This window comes from Botrytis sinoallii, assembly GCF_014898435.1.
Source record: "Botrytis sinoallii strain Bc 23 chromosome Unknown BSIN_004, whole genome shotgun sequence".
Classification (NCBI taxonomy): Eukaryota; Fungi; Ascomycota; class Leotiomycetes; order Helotiales; family Sclerotiniaceae; genus Botrytis; species Botrytis sinoallii.
Window position 1 is genome coordinate 2,838,281 of NW_024066031.1, and position 23,482 is coordinate 2,861,762.

The following is a 23,482-nucleotide window of genomic DNA, read 5'->3' on the forward strand; positions in this document are numbered from 1 at the left end:
CGAGTAATTGTACATGAGATAACAGTATGTTGAACAATGCTTTGAACTAATGAAGTGCCGTGTTCTGTAAGGAATAATCTACCAGCAATCAAACCTTTCAATTCAAGCTCCCTAAGCTTTAATGCTCGTTTTGAATGAAAGTTCTTATGCATCGAGGATACTTCGCATGATAAGTCTAGCTCGATGAGTCAAGCTTCCAAATCCAAACGTACGGTAAAGTCTACGAAACGACAATACCATATGTCTCATAAGGAAAATCTTCCAAGTTGGGAAGAAGCTGGCCGCAACCGTCATCAACTTCACCCAATTGCTCTTCATTCCCAACCATCATACCCATTCTCCCAGCCAACACTTTTTTCTCTTGTCCCTTATACTCTGCAAGTAATCCCTCATGAGGAACCCAAACAACCTTCATCCCAGCTCTCCTCCCCGCCTCTACACCCGGCACCGAATCCTCAAATACAAGACACTCCTCTGGTTGAATTGGCTTCTCGTTCTCCCCCAAACTTTCATTAATCAGCCTCAAAGCCAACAAATAAATATCAGGTGCCGGCTTTCCCCTCCCCTTCTCTACTCTCGGATCATCTCCCAAGACCCTCCTTCCTTCTCCAAAAACTTCAAGCAACCTCCTAGTCTCTTCTTTACTAGTCTTTAATCCAAAATTGTATTTCTCACTACTCGTCGCCAACGCTATATGTACTTTATTCCCCTCAACATCACGTGCCGTACTCAAATCCTTGAGCAACTTTTCAACGCCAGGTAGGGGTTTACAGGAGGGAAAATGGAGCTTTTGTTGTTCGCGTTGCTCTAACGCGTACTGTTCTTTGGAAATAGGTAGTTGGGCCCAATCTATGAAGACGGAACTGGTGGATCCGCCGGGGACGCCCATAAGTTTGGCTTTGATAGACCAAGGGAGGGGAGGACGGTTGTATTTGGCGAGAACATGGTTGGCGCATAGGGTGTACATGTCCTCGGTGTTTATCAGGAGACCGTCCATGTCGAAGAGACATGCTCGGATGGGAGGGAATCTGGGATGATTAGTATGTTTCTTCGTGTTGGAAGAGCATAATCTCTGATGGAATTGGTGAATCATCTGCTTGGTTATATGTTCTTGACTAGAAGAATTCATAGCTTACTCAGTTTTGACGCTCATGATTGGTATAGACTCTAGAGCGTTTGTAGTGATGTAGAACGTGACACAATAATCTTCTTATTGTTGTCTGCAGTTGCCAATCCGAAATCGGGTGAAAATTTTGCAAACCACCTTTGAGTCTTACTCTCTTTGCGAGTTGGATTTATTCTGAGGTGATAAGGAATTCAGGATACTAAACTTTAGTAGTCTAGTAACATAAAAAAGACAGCCACTTGAAGGCAACAGATTCACTCAAATGGATGTACAAACATAGATATTTAAACCCAAGTACAAGCTCCAGGGGTTATTGTTCGGAGGAGCTTCGGGTAAATAGCGTCAATCTCTCACCATCGAAATTTTGTTTGTTTTGATCTGTCTATTCTTTTGACATCACAACCAAACCTGTGATATTTTGTTTTTACGTCAGTTCTACCCATTTGAAGAAGTTCATTCATGGTATCAAAGAGCTTTGTGTCTGCGAGAATCTAGGAATTCCACTAGAGAATAATGGTATCTTTGAATGGATTGGGAGTATCAATCGCAACTTTCTGTCACATCAAGCAAAAGACCCACCTAGAGATGAAGAGTTCAGGTGTAAGTGCATCATTGTCCACTTTATGAAAACAGGAAGTTCGGTATCAATTTTTGTATTTGTTTTTTGTTTCTGATATCTAACCTTTTTCTGTGCTATAACTGCCTTCCTTCACTTCCCCTTCATTTCCAGGCGCTACATTTCTATGTATCGAATGCTCTTTTTTCGAACACAGAGGAAGAATTTCGTTGTCCAAAAGAGCTTCCGGCCACTACGCCCGCCACAGTGCTGATTACCTCTTCCACGATCAGAGCCTCCTCGATGTAGATTGCCAGCACGCCCTGCATTTCGATCCTGGCTTGATACCAAAACGCCAAATCTGGTATCGGAAGACAAGCCTGGATGTGCTTCACCGATAACATCTGATTTGTTCGATGTTGAGCACATGGATAGCTATGAGCCCCAAGGCTTCCGTCGAGAATCTCTCGACTTCTCGGACTTTGCATATGTAAGCGGTCATGTAAAGAAGCTCTCCAATGTCAGATGGCAGCGTAGAGCTTTCGTGGCTTTTGCCTTCGGCCACCCCGATTGTAAACTTTAAGGAAGGAATTGTTGACCCAAGAGGGGCTTTGCTTGACAAGGCACTGGCATACTTGATTTTAGGCCTGACTTTGTACAATTCAAATGGAATTCCAGTTCGTGATCTTCACCCTCTACAATGGCGAGTTCTTGAGCTAAGGTAGTGCAGCAAATACTTGACAGTACTGCCAATTGTTGCGACCAGTCGCATACTTGTAGTCAGCTTTGCACTCTTGTACACAGGTCGGAGACTGGCAGCAAAAATTGTCGAATCATTTCTCGGCAGCTCACAATGGAGATTTTTGAACATGACCCAGGTCTTATTTGCAATTCGACAGCAATCTGGGGAAAAATTTCAAAATACGGCACATGCCATCACATGGCATTCCCTGATCTTGCCAGATGCGCAATGTACTTCCTACCACATGCCATTCCCGCTTGCGATGTCTGAGCAGTTCCCGCTTTCAATTGTTAGCATTGGTGGACCGTTTGCATGAACTTGCTAACAAAGCTCTCCGGTGCGCAACGTGGTTCGAAAGCCGTTTAAGACATCGACATCATCACGAATAAAGTCATTCTGGCGAATTGGAACTGGTTGGATATCCTTAATTGTTGCACCGATTGACTGTGAACAGAGAAATGTTGGCGAGCCCATTCCTCCATCGAGCAGTCCCATTGCCGAGCCCGATGCTCGACTTTTGAAAGTGTGATTCAAAGGGCAGAGTCTCGAGACCCAAAAAAGTATTGGTAGCGATCGAAAGCAAAAGAAAAGCTTTGAGAGACCTTGATCCGTATCGATTTTTTTTGATTTTTTTTTGACTTACGGGATAAGACATGTAAGCGGTCATATAAAGAGGTTTTGAGACTTATTGCGGTGTGGTTCTCATTGAAAAACGACCTGGTGTAGGTCCAAGTGGGGTTGGTGGATGTATGTTGGCACCCAAGAGTCTCTGTGGGAGCTTCGCTATGGGCTAGCGTAATCGTCGCCCAGTAAGCTCACCTTCGACTTTTCCTGGGCTGGAGCTTGCACTCAAGCCAGGGCAGGTAATCCAGGGCAGGTAATCCAGGGCAAGTCTTCTTCCATGACCTGTGTGCAGGTAAGATGTGTAAGCGGGCATGTAAAGAAGTCTTCGAGCAGAGAACATCTGTGGGGTGACATCGTTCAGTCCTGGTACAACAGGGTTGCAGCAGAACCAGCCATGGACAGATCGCTGCACATTGAATTCCATGGCGACTGATAGTATTTGTTATAGACCGTTGGATTTTTGAGAGTGTCTTCACGGCTACCAGATGATGGGGCACATCAATTTTGCCAAGATATGTGGCCCGCAATCACACCGCGGGTGATAGTATGCCAAATTGAGTTACTGAGAGGATATCAGTGAAGAACCAGCTAACTTCTTGGGAGCCATTGATTCTTGGCCATTCTTTGCCTTGGTCTTCTCTTTTACCTAAGAATTATGAGCGACTGAATTATTGAAGTAGTATAGGGAGACTTACATTGGTAACTTGAGTTTTCTGGATTTTATTTTGAGAAGCTGGAATGCCGATAATGTTTGCAAGACGTTTCGCACGAGCTTTTTATAGCTAGTATAATAGGAGGACTACGATAACTGAATCGTGAGTTGTTGAATGACAGAGGAGCTTCTAATCGAAGTTGCGATTGTGATCGACCGTTGAAAGTCGGAAGACCGAGAGGATTAGTGATAGAATTGTCATCGCGCATAGTGATTGATGGAGTCATGACTCTCTTGTTTACTTTCGTCGCTCAAAGCCTCCGTGCAGCTACCGATGAAGAGTCCACCCTCTTTTCAAGAGTTTTGTCAGCGCTGATTGGCTTAGCTGTGAGTCACTCGTATACTGCTTAGATGTGCAGCAACACTGCTGTTGTATTGCTCTAATGTCTCAAGAGCCATGATATGCGTAAAGCAAAAACCAATATCTAGTCTCATTACAAACCAAAATCTAGTGTGCCTAGTCACTGCCAGTGCAGTTTTAGCTGTCTTTGTCGTGCTCGGAGACGGTGAGTGAAAATAGGATATTGTAACTCCGCCGATGATGTTTTTGAAGATGATCGGGGATAGAAACCTGGAGCTTTGTGTCATCCGAGGCCAGAACAGCGACCAGTGGTAACAATCGCTTTGGTATTCGACCCATTCCATGTTTAATGGGAGATTTGAACCTGTGATTTGATAATTTCCGTAGGATTCAATGTAGGTCAAGTTGACCACGAAAAATGAAGCGGCCTAGATGCTTCGAAATGCAGATTGCAGAGATATACCTGGGGATCCACCAGGAGTTGCTCCGGCCTGAGGGCTGTAGCTTTGCTAAGAGCCGTTGAAGACTGCTGAGGTGGGTGCTTTGTCATTGCCTCACTGAAGGATCGTCAGTACGGAACAAATTTGAAGGATTGAGACAAACTCACATTGTTGAGGAGACGAGTCCTCGATTCAGGTCGTTGACTTGCTTACGGGATTCCAAACTCCACTCGTAATTGTGCAATCGAGGTGGCACATCGAGCTTCTATTTGCAAGGGATGAACAATCTTTGGATGCAAAAGGTCAGTTTGTTGATTTCGGTCATCACTATACTTCCCTTCACGTGGTTGGTCGTTGTGGTAGTGAGCAGTTTCGGCAATGGCGGAGGCTTGCGAAGTAGCTGCTATTCATCAGACTCTTGGGGGATCCTAACAGTAATTATAACTCAGGATTGTGTTGGTAGTGCCGACCAAGGACCAGATATAGTCTACTGACATTTCGGTCGTGTTGCGATTATGTTGCTACTGAGGTGTTTGACGGCGTCATTGCTGCATGCTGTGAGATTTTTGAATGATCACATGTTGACGAGTTGAGTTTAAGTGAGCAAGGCTATACTCCTGGTATTGAGGAGTGGATAACTCATTACTGCGAGGTATTCAAAGACGTCTGCTCGGTCTCTCTTGCGGTGGTCTGGAGAACGAGAAAGAATTGCATTTTGAGGAAAAAATGGTTAGTTGCCATTCACATATTTTAAAATGGAATTCTGCAAGTGCCAACAGTACCAGCTTCACGAAAGGTAAAACCGAGAAGGCGCGCCGAAGCGGCTGCTGTAAACACAGTTTATTGGTACAGAAACTAAAAAATACTGCTAATATATAATTCATTGCCACCCTCACTGGTCTCGGAGCCTTTCGTGCCTTTGCCTTCGTACTGTGCTGTCTCAGATCAACATTGTCTAGCTCAGAGCTTTACTCGGTATTTATGCTAACAAGTACGTCAGACCCGTCTCCATCACAATTGATTGCTTCTCGTCGTGCCAATATTCATTGCTGTCACTGCGCCTTGAGCGCAAGCCATTGCGAATCCAGAGTTGCCATGTTATTTTTTGGCTCATCCGTTCTGAGTAAGTCCTGGTTCCTTTTCTCCAGTGATTATCCACGCCGCTTTAGAAATCTCTGCCCACTGGGGGACCGGCTTCAACCATTGTCATCGGCAGCATCATGCGCTTGGCATATGCTTCAAGCTTGGTTGAAAGGTCGTCGTTCTCTGTGTCAAGAATGAAAGACGCGAATCCAGTTTCTTCATCCTGCCTAGCAGGCAGCATCAAATAAGATTCTCTTGGTCGGAGCTGAAAGCTCGCTTTATGCAGACAAATTAGTAAGTTTTCTGCAGATTCAAGATTTATTAGACATACCTTTGCTCTGACGTTGTCGAAAGATGAAGGGCTGACAGTCGAAAGGCAAGTATAAAGACCTTTTCTTAATTGAATTAAGAATCCAGGCACGTCCTCAAGAGACTTCCCGTTCTCTCTTCAGTTTTCGTGCCCTTAATTCCACCGCTACTATTTCCATTATATCTATCTCTCGCGCTACCTCTCAGTACTCAGCAACACAGCACAGCACCTGCAAGCTGATGTAAACAGGGCTGTGAGGTCTGCGGCGTATTAGGCTCGAAAGCAAAAGAGGTTGGGAAGCAAGGGCACTGCAGGCTTATATCCTGTTGTATGCCGCTTCATGTGGCCCGCAGTATACTTTCGTTGCTGCAGCCGCGAAGAATGAATTAGATATTGCTGAACAGCAGGTTAGGAGGAGCAACAAACTTACGATCGTGGTTGATCAGAGCCGAGAAATTGCTGACACTCTCTGGACGACCAAGAGAAGGTGAAAGCCTCGTCATGGACGATCCAATCGTCTGAAACGTTGAGATAACCGTTCAGAACGTTTGAGACCCATTCACGGTCAGGAACAGTGCATGTTGCGAATGGACTGGTTGTTGTTGGGATGGTGAAGTAATTGGAGCTCCAGACTCTGGGTAACACCCAGAGTCTGGATCCCCGCTTCCAAAGCCGCATAGCTTGGCCCAGTTGCTGGAAAGATCTCTTTTGGAGCTTGGGTGAGTAAGCACGTGTACAGCAAGAATCTTATGCTGACAATGAAGAGAGAAGGCGGAGGCAGGGTACGTACATTTTAGAGCACGCAAAGCAACAAATATGGTGACGTTCTGGAATATCTGCATTACTTCTGTTAGTTGTTTGTTCTCAAGCCGAGATTTCCTGCTTACACTTGCGTGGTAGCTTCTAGGTTTCACCGTTTAGATATACGTGTTGATGGCGTTCACCGGTGTAGGTGGTGTTTTCTAAAGCAAAGTTAGCATGGTTTCTGCAGTGAGTGGAAGAGAGAGAGATCGCCAAATGTGTAAACAAAAACTTTGGAATACACTTCACTGAAGCCCTAGTATCAAGGCCAGATACAGAAGCAATGGACTTTAAACTAATCCAAGATATTGTAGCTGGGGTGTATGTGGTCCACTTGCGCTTTGAGGATACATTTGTGTCTCCACTGTATCTCCTGGACGAGATCGAAGAAGGGTGTTGATGACCTTTATGATGACCTGGACTGCCGCCATAGCGCACGAAAAACGAAAACAAATTCTAGCACTTACATTTGAAATCCATGAGGAGATTGTTGAATCTATATCAATCACCCTCGGTCTCTACGGAGTTGGATGCGTTGAACAGGTTCTAGAGACCGAGGGCGATTTCCTCAAGTGAAGTTGCTTTCAGCTTGTAAAGGCGCATGACCATGGCCCAGGTGCTGGAAAGAATGCTTCTATTTCGATCTGAAGTTAGAATCAAATTCGCTCAATCTATAAAAGAAGGCTTTGTTACGAATTGGGGATGGAGTAGTATTGATGGGAAGATCTTGGAAGGGGCAGAATAGTCTTACCAAAGCTGTGACTTGACAATAAGTGTCTATGAAGAAGGAGAATGAGTTTGTTATTGAAAGAGGAGAGGATTAGAAGCTCAAAGAAGATTCAAGAAGTTGGTTTAAATCATTCCAGGAAAACTCTGTCTGAGCTAAGGATACCCTCGAGGGTATACAAGATTTATCCAGTGAGAGTCTTCGAATGGCCGACTAAGCAGAAAAATTAGTTCCAAAATAATCCCACAAACTTCTAATTCTAATTAATTGTTTACTGAAGTTTGAATTCTCTTTGATTTCAAAGAATTGGCTTCTTGGCTTTCTCCTTAACTTCCATCTAGAAAAGCCAGCCCTGACTAGCGCTTTTCTTCCCCCTCTAAATACCTCCTCCCATCAACCCCAATTTAAAACTGCTTCCTACTGATTTTATTTTTCTAAGCGGCATATCAATAAACTTTTACCAGATGATATTTTACCACGGAGAACATTCCTTTACTGCAATTTCATCCTCTCATATAAAGCTTCGAGAAGTCTACCAAGATACATTGCGAGCTCGCCATAACCCGACTTTTATCAATAGACTGGAAATGCCAGTGGTTATGGTATGAAATCAACTCCAACTCTTTGCTTTCAATCACTGATTAAATAGTCGTCTTCTGAATCAGAACCGCGACATCTCTCTGTGTCCACTCGGTGATGACGCAATAGCAGTTCGATTGTTGTAAGTAACATCAAACCTTCACTTCCTACATCAGTGAATCAAGTACAAACTTCATTTTTTAGATATCATGACTAATAGTAATCTTAGCAAGCAGATACACACCGGGCAGCGAACATCAACTTACGTCTGGAGCACCAAGTTCAAAGGCAATCAATACAAAGAAGTAATTTGGTGAATCACCACGTCGTCGTAATTGATGCATTGGAACTACAAAGTTTGTTCTTCCCTTTCCATGTTCAGCATATCACTAATCACGAATAGTGATCCATCATACTACTACATCATCTGCTGTGAAACGTGGTACATACCTGTCAGAGTCCAGAATCAATTGTTTTCGCACCAACACCATCAAGATGCAAATGATAGTGCGATTACCACTTTCCATGTGGTCTCACAACACATCTTCAATGTCTTTAACAACTACCGAACTCACCTCGCGACAGCTCTCGCAGGTGTGTGCTCTGCCTGCTGGTCCTTACAACACATCTTCAATGTCTTTAATATTTATCGAACTCACCTCGCCGACTGCTCTCGCAGGACTGGTGGCTGTGCTTTCTCTCTTAGGTTCCCAACGCCTTCATCCCAAAAGTTTCCACGATAGTCAACTTCACCTCGCGACAGCTCTCGCAGGTTTGTGCTCTGTCTGCTGGTCCTCAAAACACATCTTCAATGTCTTTAATAACTACTGAACTCACCTCGCGACAGCTCTCGCAGAGCTGGTGGCCCTTGTGTTCCTATTCGTCCAGGTTCCCAACGCCTTCATCAAGCTTCTAACATAGCGAGGATACCGCGGACAAGTATTTCATCAACGGCGATGAGCGGTTATATAGAAAATCAATGAAGCGAAGTTGCGAGCCTCGTCGACCTGCTCTCGCAGGACTGGTGGCGGCTGTGCCTCCCTTGACCGAGGTTCCCAACGCCTTCATATGATCTTCTGGGGACCGCATACACCTCGTCGACTGCTCTCGCAGGACTGGTGCTGCTCTGTCTGCCATTCGATTCTAGTTTTTCTGCGTCGGTTTCTCTCTCAGAAATCTCGCTGTGTCCTGTCTGCTATTCGATCTTATTCCATTTGCGCCAACAACAGCAACATGGTTGTTCCTCGGATTCTAAATGCAATCAACTCATTTTCTTCATGAATGCAGCTGCAGAAAACCGCTCCCGCAATTGCCTTTTAATTGTTCATAGAACTCTCAAACCACGATCTTCACCGATCGTTAAATCTTCCAAGAAGCGACAAAAATTTGTCGCCGAGCAATCTGCGTTTGTTAAGTTCGTCGTCAGTTCTCCTGACTGCGTAGTATTCCGCAAGGATTTGCTCACAAATCACATGAAGCAATGTTTCTTTGGGACATGCTCGGACCCTTGATGTATGAGGCAGGAAGTGCCCAGGCGGATATTGTCCGGTCGCTTTCCAGTTTTCAAAGTCGGGACTCTGCTGGGGGACGAACAAGATGCTATGATGGACATTGTCCAAGATTATGCTCTTTATTCTATCCTCTTTCAGCGCAGTACTGTAACTGTTGTTTGGTAGGAAACTCACAACTCCCGTTCTTCCATCAGAGCTGATATGCTCTCAATCATCCTCTTCAATGTCTTTATAATATGCTGTATCAAACAGCAACTTTCGTGTTGCGGTGCGGTTCCAGCGGGTACCCTGAGGAGAACGTCCGACAGAATCAATGTTGGCGGCTCCCCAGGGCCCATTGGTCCGTACCAGGCTATATTGCCGGGTCTCCATGAACCGTTCCGAGTCGATGGATTCCTCCGCCTCGCACTTTATTCCTTCTCAGCCTACAATCCATAACAAGAGGGAAAAATCTCGTATCTTTCACTAGTCGAGAGAGTGTGTCAGGAGGGGAGATTAGAGGTGGGGAAGATGCCACTGGTGAAACAAGAGGGGAGAGATGAAGTACTGAGGAGAACGGCGAATGCGATCTCCAGGAAGCAAGACAGCCCAATTGCTAGGCTGTACATGCTCCTAATGAACGAGCGATCTGATGAAAATGAGGAGCGTGGCATTCCTTTGAACCACGATGACCACGACAATGAAGACTGTCCTCCACCTGACGTTGACGAGGCGTAGGAAGAAAAGTGCTCTGCTATTCACACCACAGACCTCTTCTGATCCTTGACTGCACTCTACCTCTTTCTCGTCACAGCAGACTCGCCGATCTACGTCATTTCACTTGCGATCAATTGTCTGTGCTGATCTCGGCTTGACCATCGATCGTTACTTCGATGCAGCTTACTTCGAAGTGTTGAATCACCAATCCAATCCAATCTTCAAGTCATCTTTCAGACCTTCTCGACAATAAATTCACCACACACATGATAGGTTGACTATTTTTCCCAATCCAGCTTTTAAAAACAAAGCACCTACCCCGGCATACATTCCAGGAAATGTATTTGCAGTCGGTTCATCTTTCTAGTGGTCTCAAGTGAAGCTTCAACTCCTGTCACTGGGGAAAATTAGTAGAGCTCCCCAAGCCAGGAGAACCTGTGGAAGCCTCAGTCATTTCAGAGAAAGAAGTTTTCCTTCCTTTCCATTCTCGAGGAGAAAAGGGTCAAGAAAGAGAAAGAGATAGATATACGAGTGCAATCTTATACAGATTAGATTCATCTGTTTAACGTCAAAGACTCCCCCAATATCGAACGCAAAACTAATGTGGAAAAGAAAATTCGTTTTGGGGGAGAATTTTCGTGTATGAAATATGTTGTCTACTTTCTTGCTTTCATTTATATAGTAGACAATGATGAATTTTATACCCTCATATAAGCATGATGTAGATTCAAAAATGAATATTGTGCGAATCCCGTGAACTAGGTAGAAAATAGGAAGATGTGTACAGTAGACAAGTTAGTCAGTCTCAGTCAACGAAAGATATATTCTCAAAAAAAAGAAGAAAGAAAGAAAGAAAGAAAGAAAGAAAGAAAGAAAAAACTTCTACTCGACCACCCTGTGATACACCTCAATATATCTCTCAAGTCCGGTCAACATCTCTCATTCATAACACTTCGTGCACGTATTAAGCAGTACATAATGTGTATTACTCCCAAGTCCCCAGAACTCACACTCCTCCTCTTTAAACCCCCAGCTAATCACCAATCACCACTCATCTTCTCATCTACTCAATCTAGACAGATTAACCATTACCTAAATCCCCCTTCCTAAATCCTCCTCACCCATCACCACCCCAACCCAAAAGCATCTTCATCCCACACTCACCCATCTACTTTCCATCCTCCATTCTCTCCTCTACATACCATCTCATCCCCATCTAATCTAATCTAATCTCATAACATGCCCCTTTCCACTTTTCCTATTCCCCTTTCCACTTTCCACTTTCCTCTTCCCATATTTCAATTTTCAACTTTTCTTTCTTCTTTTTTTTTTTGAGAATATATCTTTCTTTTCACCATCAAGCTCACTCACTCCCTACCTCCCTCCCTCACACCCAAGACAACTTAACATCTCGCACACAACACATACAAGCATCTAATATCCCCCGAATCCACACCGTATCTTCCAATACCACATCCCCACCCCCAAAATTCAAAATTCAAAATTCAAAATTCAAAATTCAAAATTCAAAATTCAAAATTCAAAATTCAAAATTCAAAATTCAAATTCCCAATATTTCTCACTACTCAGACCAATTAAAATTTCACCACATCTCTAGCCTCTAGGTATGCCATTAAATTTGAGGTTTATGGGTACCTATGTATAGAAATCATATGCTCGATATTTCAACTTTCATTTCGAGCAGGTGTGCAAACAAGAGTATGCTCACCCAATCCGTTTGTCCACACCTCAAAATGCACAAAAAAAGAAAAAAAAAAAAAAAAAAAACAAACGACAAAAAACATTAAGCTAAGCAGTGATTGGCACTAGGTATCTAGCGAGAGTAGGTAGGTAGGTAATTGTGTATCATCATCCCGTCTCATTACCAGATCCACACCACAAACCAGATATTTTGAGATCACATCAATATTTAGGTACCTAGGTACCTAGCTATAGCTAGCTGGTGAATGAATGTATGTATGTATAAACAAACGAATAGCTAATCCTATCCTCTCGCTCTCTTTCCTCTATCTAACCTCATGATTGCGAATAAGTAACGCCTACCATATAGCTAGTGAACTCCTTATATATTTACTGAAAAGTTCCTCTTATGCAAATCGACCATTGCTAAATCCTGAATTGGCTGTTTCCAATTAAATAACGAGAAGAATATCATATTTGAATACTAAGCTCTTACGACAAACTTCTGCAATTGAGTACGTATTATGATGTGGGATGTTATTCCGATGAGATGTTTGTAGTAAGAGCTACATACATGGCATCCAGACACTTGATTGAAATGTCGTTGTAATTAAACGAGTGGGAAGTAATAGGAGTCAACAGTAGGAGAATTTTCATTTACCTAAGTAATATGATCTATCCCGCAAGGCATGAGTAGTTAAGCTTTCGTCTCTTTTCCGTAGAGAAAGAAGGAGACTAATATGATAGGTAATCTCATTCTGAAGAACTACTCGAATCAGGCGAAAAGAAAAGATGGTGAAGACTGAATATGAAGGAATAGTGCAAACATCAATCTCGGTTCTCAAAAATCAAAAATTCATCACCAATTCCATCTCCATCCCCATCTTCAACATTCATGCACCGTGTGAATATCTCCAACCCCAAATGATCTTTCCCAGATATCATGACCTAGGTATCATGACCTATCACGACCACACTCACTAATCAAACCAAGCCCTCACACCGCCAGGACATACACACCAAACCACTCGGAATACTGCCCACTCGAAGCCATGCACCTTTCCGTCTCCGTACTGCAACGAGGTAGATAGATAGGTAGGTATTGGCTACAAACACACCAGACGATGGACTCAACATCTTCGGGCCCAGAACGACAAATCATCAGAGGAATAAAAGCACTAGCGTGATCACCTCTGCAGGTACTGTACTACTCGTATGTATGTAGGTATGTAAGGCATCGAGTCTCGTCTCATCTCCACCGCTATTGGACGATTCATATTCCAACGTTCAAGTACCAGGTAGCTATCTACTTTTCGTTTGCCGAGTTCGGGGTTGTGTGATGGGATGTTGATTTGTGAATGTGATTCGACGGGTTTGCAATTTAAGGTTACCTACCTACCTGTCTATCTACCAGCCGGGTATTTTAAGGTCCGAATTTGGGTTTCCGAAGCCCATGCATCTTCGTGTCTCGAGTCTTACAAGAGTTCACCAGGTTCCAGAGTTCTAACACATTGTCGGTCTATGTATAGAAATCGAGAGGATAATTTATGGAAGTGCGGTAGGTCCTCTGTGTAGTGATTTGATTACCCGACTTGCCGAAGAAACGAGACACTGCGTAATGGGTGGGGGATGTGGTTCGCTCTATGGTTGTTTCAAGCATCGGAAAACTTCATCCACAAGAACAGCCAGCCAGCCAGACAGACGGACAGACACGTGGAATCTGAATTCTAAAGGAAAGGAAAAGAAAGACCGATGGAGAGTCCGAAGAAAGTGTGGTTCTCACAATCTAGACTCATCGTTACCATTTCCGGTGAAAATAATTTTCTCATTCGAGGTAAGGTACCCCTCGTTCCAAGAGTCGTTCGTGTTCTTCCGGATAACATGCTAACATAACAAAACAACATGCTAACCGTTATTAATCGAGTCTACTTGTGCAGTGCAGTGCGTAATATGAGCGGTCAAGAAAGATAGAGGAATATCTTATCGATAAGCCGAGAATGATACAAACTCACACTCCGGAGTATGTCGCGCTTTCACATGTGGTGTTGTGGAAACCCATGCATCATGAGTACGTCGTCACTCTTTTCCTGACGTGGATAGCATAGGATTGCATGTATGGAGATTTTTTGACACACAGAAGTTTGCTGGACTAAGTACTTCACGACACATACTCGTTTCTCTGTATTATAAGTTGTGATTTATGCGGGGGTTCTAACAACGAAATATAACAAATTGGAAGGAAGAATGCATATATGATATAGGTAACATATGCATCAAGATGGAAAGATTGAAAGGTTGTGCCAAATTCTACTAGTGATATTGTAATCTTACCTGTTCGTGTTTTTGGTTAGCAAAGATGTTGCCATAGATAGGTAGTTCCGTATCGAAATGCTTTTAAATGACCTCCTCTCTCCCCTTCAAGGTTAATCATCAAAACATGTGAAGATATCCACAACTTATTGCTTACAGCGCAGTGTATATTTTCTTCCCGTTCAGCCACAACGGGGAAGGAGGGGGAGAATGTTGAGGGATGGTTGCACATCAAGACGAAGCGCATTCAGTTTCTTCCTTTTGGGTTTATGATTGGGTATTAATATCACCTCATCAAGTTTTTGTTAGTGATGGAAACCCAATACCAATACATTTCTCTTCTCTGTACCCAATCTTTCCCCAACACAAACACAGTCATTTTCTTGGAGACATGTGGAAATGAGAGGGAGAAGGGTGATGAATGGATGGATGATGGATGGTATCTTACACACCTACCTAGGGAAGAATATGAATGAAGCGGCTCAAGAAATCCGGATAAGGTTAGAGAGATAACATGTATGAATGAATGATAGGTCCGAATACATTGATTGATATAGCCATTCGCTACCTACCGGGGATAGATCTGACGATAAAAATAGGCAAAAGGCACAAGTGTCTATTCTCTCAAGTGATTCGAGTCAGACCGAATATGGTTGCCATGCCTGGGTTATGTGATAGTATGTGATAGCTCTAACATGATATCCATCTATCGGAATCGAAGGGGATAAATGTCAAATCCCAACCGATCTCGATGGAGCTGTAACATCACATCACATCCCATATCATGTGATTTCAGTTCAACGGTCTATCTGCTTTGTTTCGTATGCCACTTTGATTCGTAAATATAAATAGAGCAAGGTGACTTACGGAGTACTATGCAGGTAAATACTGGGAAATATATGTAACCATACCAAGTTCACTAATGATCTCTCTGTATCGGTCTGGCTGGATGAAAAGGAAACGAGAGGGGGGTGCGCTGTCAAAGTCAAAGTAAAAGTTAAACTTAATAATACATCAATGACTACTCGTACCTACCTAGTCAGATAGCTAATGGACTTTGATTTGATAGCTCGAGTGGATGATATGGATGATAGGTAATTATGGTATGGATGGTTTGGATGAGTTGGATGAGTAATCTAAAGAGTAGAATGAACCAATCGGAGACAGATATCATTTCAATCCTATTTATCCCATCCCACCTTACAGCCAACATGGGAAAATTACCCCTCCATCATTGAAAAATCGTTTGTGAGGGAGTTCGATATGATATATATGTTAATTGTGAGTAGTGGATGAACAAATATATACATACGGCTGATTGACCTTTCAAAGTAGTCCCATAGCAAAATAATCCCATAGCTACCTAGTTATTGTCATTTTAGATTCAAATATATACTTTCATATATAATCTGAATGTGATGTTTTGTATATGATAAACTAACACTCAGACCTACTGCGAAAGATGCAGCATATAGTACATCGTTACATGATTTCCAAGGTTACTCTTTATATATGAATAGAAAGTACATACTCCATACTGCATATGTACTTACACGACGCTCCGCTTGGCCACTGTCGTGGAGGCTTCTTCGCTTCGCTCTATTGGAGAGAGAAAAGGAAAGGGGAGGAGAGGACAGAAAAGAAGAAGCTTTCATGTGTGATGGATGATGGTAACAATAGTATCTACTCTAAGCTGATTAGACCAAGAAACTTGTAACTTTCGAGTTCTATATGTTCTTATTTACTATTATAGATTCCCTCTTCTCACTCTATTGTATTTGTTAATCGAAGTATACAAGTCTAGACAAAGTAAGACGAGAATAGCTGGTCACTTATTCTTACCTAGATAGTATTCTCTGATGGTCCACCGGTAGTATCATATTCTCTCCCATGCCTCGTTCACATTGGCCCTCCCTCTTCTAATTCGATATCAATGCCAATATCAAAACGTCCACCGCTTCATAAATGCAGCAAGCAGACAGACTAGATAACTTTGCAGTAAGCATGCATAGGTACATATACATATACATATACATACATACATATATACATACAATGTACACACATACACACATACACACATACATACATATACCTACCTACCTACATACACAATATACGGTATGTAACAAACCTAGCTCGCCTAATCTGTATACACACATGATTCAGAATAAACCACCCAACAACCAAGTCATCTTTTACCGCATTGCGTTGGATCATTGAAAAATGTATGTCCATCACCTATCATTCATCTATCCCTCGCCCATCCATCAGCCAATCCGTCACCTATCACTTCACCATCTTTTGCATGAAGAGTGTCCTAGTCCCTGCACCAGATGCCCTAGTCCTAGTCCTTCCCGTACCTAGTCGTCTTATGTGATTAGTTCACACACACAACCTTACCCCTCCAAAAATTCAATCTAACCAGTAGTTTCCCGAGGGTCGCCGCATTTCGCATTTTTCGCATATTCCTATTAAAGATTTTTTGATTTTTTTTTTTCCTTTCGAGTTAAATCCAATTTCTTGCTTGGTACCTAGGTCCGTATTATTATTCTATTATACCCAACCAAAATACATCACGTACCATCCTCTTTTTTCCCTTTCCCTTTTTTTGCTTTCTCTCTTCTCTCTTCACCATGTCGACTTCCCCACAATCCCCAGAGTCAAATCAACCACTTCCCAACGCCCATCCTACTGAAGAAATCCACGATGCCTCCCAGAGACGAGAGTCCGAGTCCACCACCCGTTCCACCGAACTCTCCAGCGTCACCTTAAAATTACGCAAGGCCCTGCGAAACTTCCCCGACTTTCCCATCCCCGGCATCGATTTCGTCGATATCTTGCCGCTCTTTGCCAACCACGATCTTCACGAATCTTTAATCCGCGCGCTCGAATTGCAAGTCTTGTTGGTGAATGGAGGAAAGAAGCCAGATGTGGTTGTGGGTTTGGATGCCAGAGGATTCTTGTTTGGTCCCTCGCTGGCTTTGAGATTAGGGGCTGGATTTGCTCCCGTCAGAAAGAGAGGAAAGTTGCCGGGTCCAACGGAAGAGGCAAGCTTCGAGAAGGAGTATGGTCAGGATTATTTCCAAATTCAGAAGGATGCTATCAAACCAGGACAATCAGTTTTGGTTGTAGATGATATCATTGCTACTGGTAAGATTTATCTGATCGATCGATCAATCACTCACCCACAAGAATTTACACAGGCTGGTGGAATGAGTGTTCTTGACGAACATAAATATGAATATATATACTAATATTTCATTCTAGGAGGAAGTGCCCAAGCTGCCGGAAAACTTGTCCAACAGCTCGGTGGACACTGTATGGGATATTTATTTATTTTGGAATTGGATTTCTTGAAAGGACGTGACAAACTTTCCGCTCCCGTCGCAACATTATTACGCGATTAAATACTCATCAGGGAGTGGGAATCAAAAGTCACAAAACATGTTGTTGGGCGTTGGTTGAGGGTACCAGGTATATTCATCACATAGACAGCATTGCATTATACATGACGAGGGGGATTGCTTGCACGAGGAGGTTAACCAGAGGGGGAAATGGTTTCTTTACGAAAGGGAGGACTTTTGCATACGAGTGCCGGATATCTTTATCTTGGGTTTGATACTCCATCAGCGGAGAGTGTTCAGCGAAGATAAGAGTAGGGATATTGACTTTGGATCAAATAATATCTTGATATCGATTTGGATAATTTTTGGATTTGGGATGGACGGATGAATGGATGGATGAATGGGAACAGAACAAAACAGAAATATGGCCAAATCCAATGCGAAACTCTACATTCAATCCAAGTCATCTATCTTACCTTAGCATACAATATCATATATATCATCTATGAGCATCTATCAATCCATACATTCACATATTCACATGTGTATACCTATTTTCAGATAACTTCAAAGCCACACCTATGAATCCAAGTATCACCTGTGACTTCTTCCTATTCTTCCCCTTCCCTTTCCTCTGATCCCGTCATGTCTTCTCTGCCACCCACCTAGTATATCTACACAGTCTCGCGTGCCATCCCATCCACCCCTCGAAAGATGTAATCTTATAAGATGCCACCACCGAACCCACAACATTAACACACCAGACAACACACACACAAATCACGTACCCCATCCTTCTCATCCCAATTTCCCAATTTCCCAATCTTCCCAAAAATCCATTTTGTCACAAAGAATTCATGTAATCACATCATATCACCAGGCTTCATCCCACTTCACATTTCTCTCACGGTTCACCCCTCCAAAATCCCACTTTTTTTCTTCATTTTGTCTAGTACGAGTACTTCGTAGCTGGAGACTCAAAAGTAAGCTCAAGCCATCCACCCACCCATCCACCCATCAAATCAATCAAATCAATGCATCCATCCATCAAGCAAGCTCTCACCGATAAGGAAATCCAACCCAAATAAACTTCGTCCTAAAGAATTCCCCTACATGCCGACGGAGCACTCTCGAGATACTCGAATCCCAGCTTGATTGTGATTGGGCAGATGGCGCACCCTTCCTTGGTAAATAAACAAATCAAATAAATAATCCACCCCGGCTGCGGCGCCAGCCTTGTTGAAATAATTTCTCTCTTTCGGTGAGGAGGGTGAGTGAAGATGGAGAGAGGAGTGGGAGAAGAACTTTACGGAGTACTTTCACTCCCTCCATCTAATTAATAAGGTTCCGTTATATATTACCACCTTGAGAAAATATTTCTCTCCTTACGGTTATTTCGGTTTTGGTCTGCAATCTGCGATTTGTGTCTAAGATCAAGGGTATATACATATACACATACATAAATTTCAAATTTCAAGAACTTTTCTCTGCGCATACATAAAGGTTCTCTGCTTCCTTTTGGCTTGGTTTGTATTGTTTGCTTGTTTGTTTGTATTGTTTCTTTCCTATCGTATACGAAAGTTGGATTCGGATTCGATAATACAATATACAGTTACGACTACCGTCTCAATTGTAACTTCTCACGATACACATACATACACATACATACATCCATATACATACAACACACCGATACAAACTTCATCAATCCACTCTTGCATTCAGGAGGATCGATTTCGGATCTCGATAGACTGACTTTCCTTCCGATCCAACACATTCAGTCTGATACATCCAATACTGATACCCTACCCATCTCATGGAATAACCTGCAAGAAAGAAATAAATAAATGCCTTCCTTCTTCACCTTCGACCAGGGACGCGACCGCTTCCAAACCGAATCTTCTCCCCTGCTGGGTCGCTTCCGCGCAGTGCCAAATGCGTATACCACGAATGGGCGCACGCGCAGGAAATCTCTCTTAGGGTTTTCGATCGATGGGTTTGGCGGCGCGTTTGGAGGCAGAGATGAGGGGGATGAGGGAGGAGTAGATGGATATTATTGTGATGGGGATGAGGAGGAGGAGGGGGGTGTGTATGGGTGGAGAGGGAGGGTGAGGAAATGGGGAGGAGAGTTTAGGGATACGTGGATAGAGCCGAAGCAGAGGAGTGTGGCGGGGTGCGTGGAGAGGTGGTGGTGGAGGTGGGGGGTTTTGGTTGGGGCGCCGAGTGCTTTGGTGAGTGAGATGGAGGGGGTTTTTTTTGGTTTTTTGGGTTTAGAGACTGGAATAAGGATGTATATGCGGTGGAGATTGGAGGGGATAAAATTTTGGTTTATGAGAGGATCTTTATGGGCGCAAGATTTGATGGATGAGGCAATGCTTCTAGGCCAATGTTCTTACGGTTCTTGATATCCCATCTTCTAATTTTCTACCTATGCTGTAGTGGCTTGGGTCGGTAAAGAAAGATGGTGATACAATGAGTGGGAATTCCTCAATGTCAAAACCTTTCTGCTTTTGTTATCCCGCACTATACTATTCTGCACCTAAGCCAATGTCTTTGTTGGGTAAATGATTATGGGGGCTAGCCCCCAAACCCCCATAGCTCGCTGCGCTCGAGAGTTTCCTTATAATATGCTAGTCGGCCTCCACGGCAGTGGCTCCCGGAGGGCCAGCGGAGCGTCATGCGGAAAAGCTGTCATGTTTTATTTGTGTATTTCTTAAAAAGTTACGAATGTACAGATATATTGAAGAGCTTTACTAATCATTCGAGAATACTAGGCTGTTGCATGGTGTGCGCTACCATTTCCACAATACGAATTTCCAGATGACGACAACATAGTGGATTCACCATTAGCCATCTTTGGACACAAGATACCAGGTCACGGAGAAGCTAGAGTTGAAATTAACTTTTGGTTCTTTCTATTCGTATATTATGGTTTCTATAATATAACAGCATTAATGTGGATTACGAAAGTCTTCAACATTTATTCGCTGAATTGGTATGTTTCAGCTTCTTGGAGTTGATCTTTATATACACTAACATATACTAGGTGGCCTAAAAGTCTTGGGTTTCCCCTCACAGTCTCTATTATTGCCGCAATGTCAATAGCAGCTCCAATACCTTTTTATTGTATACCCGAACTTCGATATATCACATCACACAACACAGCGTGGATATGCTGGACATTCTTCGCCATGGCAATGCCATTATTAGTTGCTTTTGCTATCCTCCTTAATCATGAACGACATCTCGGTTTACGTAATCCTCTTTCGGAAACTCAACGACTTTTTACTTCTTCATGGTGGACAGGTGATAGCGATACAATAAATGCAAGAGATCGACCACGAAGAGCAAATGTTATTCGAAGTCACAGTACTTTTGATCCAAATACTTCTTTAGAGGTGGCTTTAGCATCAGATGATATTTATCGATCAAGAGATGCTCAACTTATGTTGAGAAAACGTTGGTTGCCAGCAAGTTTTGTGAGATTTATGTGGTTTTGCTCGGCTCTACTAATAGCTATATTGACTTACCTACTGGGAGAAACTTATGCAGAGATATATTTGCGAACACTACCACATAGCACGATTGAAACGCTTGTATATGTTTATAGTTGGGTTGTGACGGTTCATCTATTGGATGGATTATGTGGGTGGATTTTAGGGGGTAACGAGGGAGAAAGAGTAGACAGTTACCCCCTTGGTTGGATTTTTAAACTGTAAGATTCCCTAATTCGTAAATTTCCTCGGAAAATTACTAACATGATCCCTAAGCTACTTCGCTCTCACCTACCAAACTTACGTCCGCGCTTTATATGCTCGTCTTCGATCACCACAACAATTCATCTATCTCCAAATAATGTCCTCTTCATTCTTGATTCTCCTCGCCCCACTTACAATATCCGCACCCTTTCATTCGTTCCTCGCACTTCTCGGATTGAATGGTCAATCATATACCGCATATCAAAAATTTTGCACTCGAAACATCTTCCTCCGCGGCTTGACCGAAAATGTCTCAATGCTTACTTTCCTAGGAAGTATCTTAGTCCTCCACTACGGCGCTAACAAAGACGTTTACCCCTATTTCGCTTTCGATACTCCAATCACTCCACCAACAAACCAAACCCTCTCTTCTATCACCCACAAATTCTTCCCTTCCATCCCACACCTTCCTCATCATCTCCCCGCCTCGGACTCCCCTCCATTAAACGCACCCCCGCAATACGATTTCCGCCTCACGTTCTACGCGTCGGTTGTGACGTGGGGATGTGAAATTGTCGCGGGCTGGATCACGAGGAGAATTCTTTGGTGGGGATGGAAAATTAATGCGACGGCGGAGGGGAAGAGAGATTTGGCCGCGTGGCCGGAATTGTTGCCGACGGGTGTGGTGGTTATGGTGCATGTGTTGCAGAATATGCTGTTTAGTATTGTGAGGTTGGAGTTTCATTAGGGGGTGGGGGTGTAGGAGAATAGGGGAGGGGAGGAGAGAGGAGAGGAGAGGTCGTTGGATATGATTATGAATGAATGAATGCATTTTCGCTTTTTGGTGTTTGAGCAGGGTGTTGGTTGGATTGTTTGCTTTATTTGTGTCTTATTGTTTTTGTTTGTTGTTTTTGGGTCTTTTCTTTTCGTTCTTTTTCCCTTTCTTTCTCTAATTGACATACCCTCCTCGAAGTGCATTGCATTGCATTCTATTGCATTGCGTCATATCTCTCTCTTTTGAAAATAAAATTCTCGTTTCTCGTTTCGCGTTCCGAGATACCACTTACTTATTCGTACATAGTTTAGTTTAGTATCGATTAGTTTAGTTTAGATTAGATTAGTTTAATATATGATGAAGAAATGAAGGAATGAAGGAATGAAAGACTGGCGGATAAATGATGGAATGATGGAGATTATGGAATTATGGAAATAAAATGTTATTGCGCATGGGAAATTCGAAAGGAGAAATTAGAGATTAGAGAGGTTGTTTTGTTTTGGAGAGGAAGGAGGAAGGATGGAGGGGAAAATGGTGGAGTTATTGAGGAGGAATGGAGGAGGAATGGACAAGTTAGAAGGGATGGATAATGCGAGGGAGAGGAGAGGGAGAGGGAGAGGGAGAGGGAGAGGATAGGGAGAGGGAGAGGGCGAGGGAGATGAGAGGGAAGGGAGAAGGGAGATGGAGAGGGAGCGGGGGGGAGGTGGGGTGAGGGTGGGGGGGCTGTGGACGTAGGCGAGGCTTATAGGTGCGGGATCCTCCGAGTTTGCTGTATTTTCCTCACTTTCCGGCCGTTTTTCCCTCCTTCGGAGACAGTCCTTATGGTTAATTTGATCTGTTTTTGGTGAAAGATGAGTAAATGAATATACATCCTCATTACAATTACAATTACAATTACAATTACAATTACAATTACAATTACAATTACCATTACAATTACAATTACAATTACAATTCAATTACAATTACAATTACAATACAATTCAATTACAATTACAATTACAATTACAATTACATCCGCATCCACATCCACATCTATCATCAATCCATCCAACTATCCATCCAACTATCCATCCAACTATCCATCCAACTATCATCCAACTATCCATCCAACTATTCATTCAATTATTAATATACCTATATATACATCTGACTAAACATCTAAACAAAATTATTATAAGCATAATATTAAAACTATATAATTCTATTATATTTATTATTATACAACTTTAAAGATATATATATAATGATATAAAATGATGATATAAAATGATGATGTGAAATGATGATGTGAAATGATAATATAAAATGATAGTATGAAATGATGATGTGAAATGATGATATAGTATGATATGGCATAGTACAGCATGGCATAGCATGACAGAGTTTACAGAGCTTGCAGGTAGGAATATATAGCTCAAATCGATATTCAAATCAAAATCA

General features: G+C 42.8%; 3 protein-coding genes across 3 annotated transcripts; 2 read left to right on the forward strand and 1 right to left on the reverse strand.

Annotated features, from left to right (window-relative positions):
* Positions 1–220: 220 nt before the first annotated feature.
* EAF02_003241 (uncharacterized protein) lies at positions 221–1,153 on the reverse strand (the record flags this gene model as incomplete). The annotated part of the gene is made up of 2 exons (XM_038899289.1): positions 221–1,028; positions 1,137–1,153. 2 exons carry the CDS (start codon positions 1,151–1,153, stop codon positions 221–223), a joined length of 825 nt encoding a protein of 274 aa, XP_038761577.1.
* A 15,702-nt stretch (positions 1,154–16,855) lies between these two features.
* EAF02_003242 (uncharacterized protein) lies at positions 16,856–17,629 on the forward strand (the record flags this gene model as incomplete). Its single annotated transcript, XM_038899290.1, has 2 exons — positions 16,856–17,372; positions 17,490–17,629. 2 exons carry the CDS (start codon positions 16,856–16,858, stop codon positions 17,627–17,629), a joined length of 657 nt encoding a protein of 218 aa, XP_038761578.1.
* Positions 17,630–19,413: 1,784 nt separating this feature from the next.
* On the forward strand, positions 19,414–22,012 carry EAF02_003243 (uncharacterized protein; the record flags this gene model as incomplete). The annotated part of the gene is made up of 4 exons (XM_038899291.1): positions 19,414–19,797; positions 20,341–20,561; positions 20,613–21,281; positions 21,337–22,012. 4 exons carry the CDS (start codon positions 19,414–19,416, stop codon positions 22,010–22,012), a joined length of 1,950 nt encoding a protein of 649 aa, XP_038761579.1.
* Between the last annotated feature and the right edge of the window lie 1,470 nt (positions 22,013–23,482).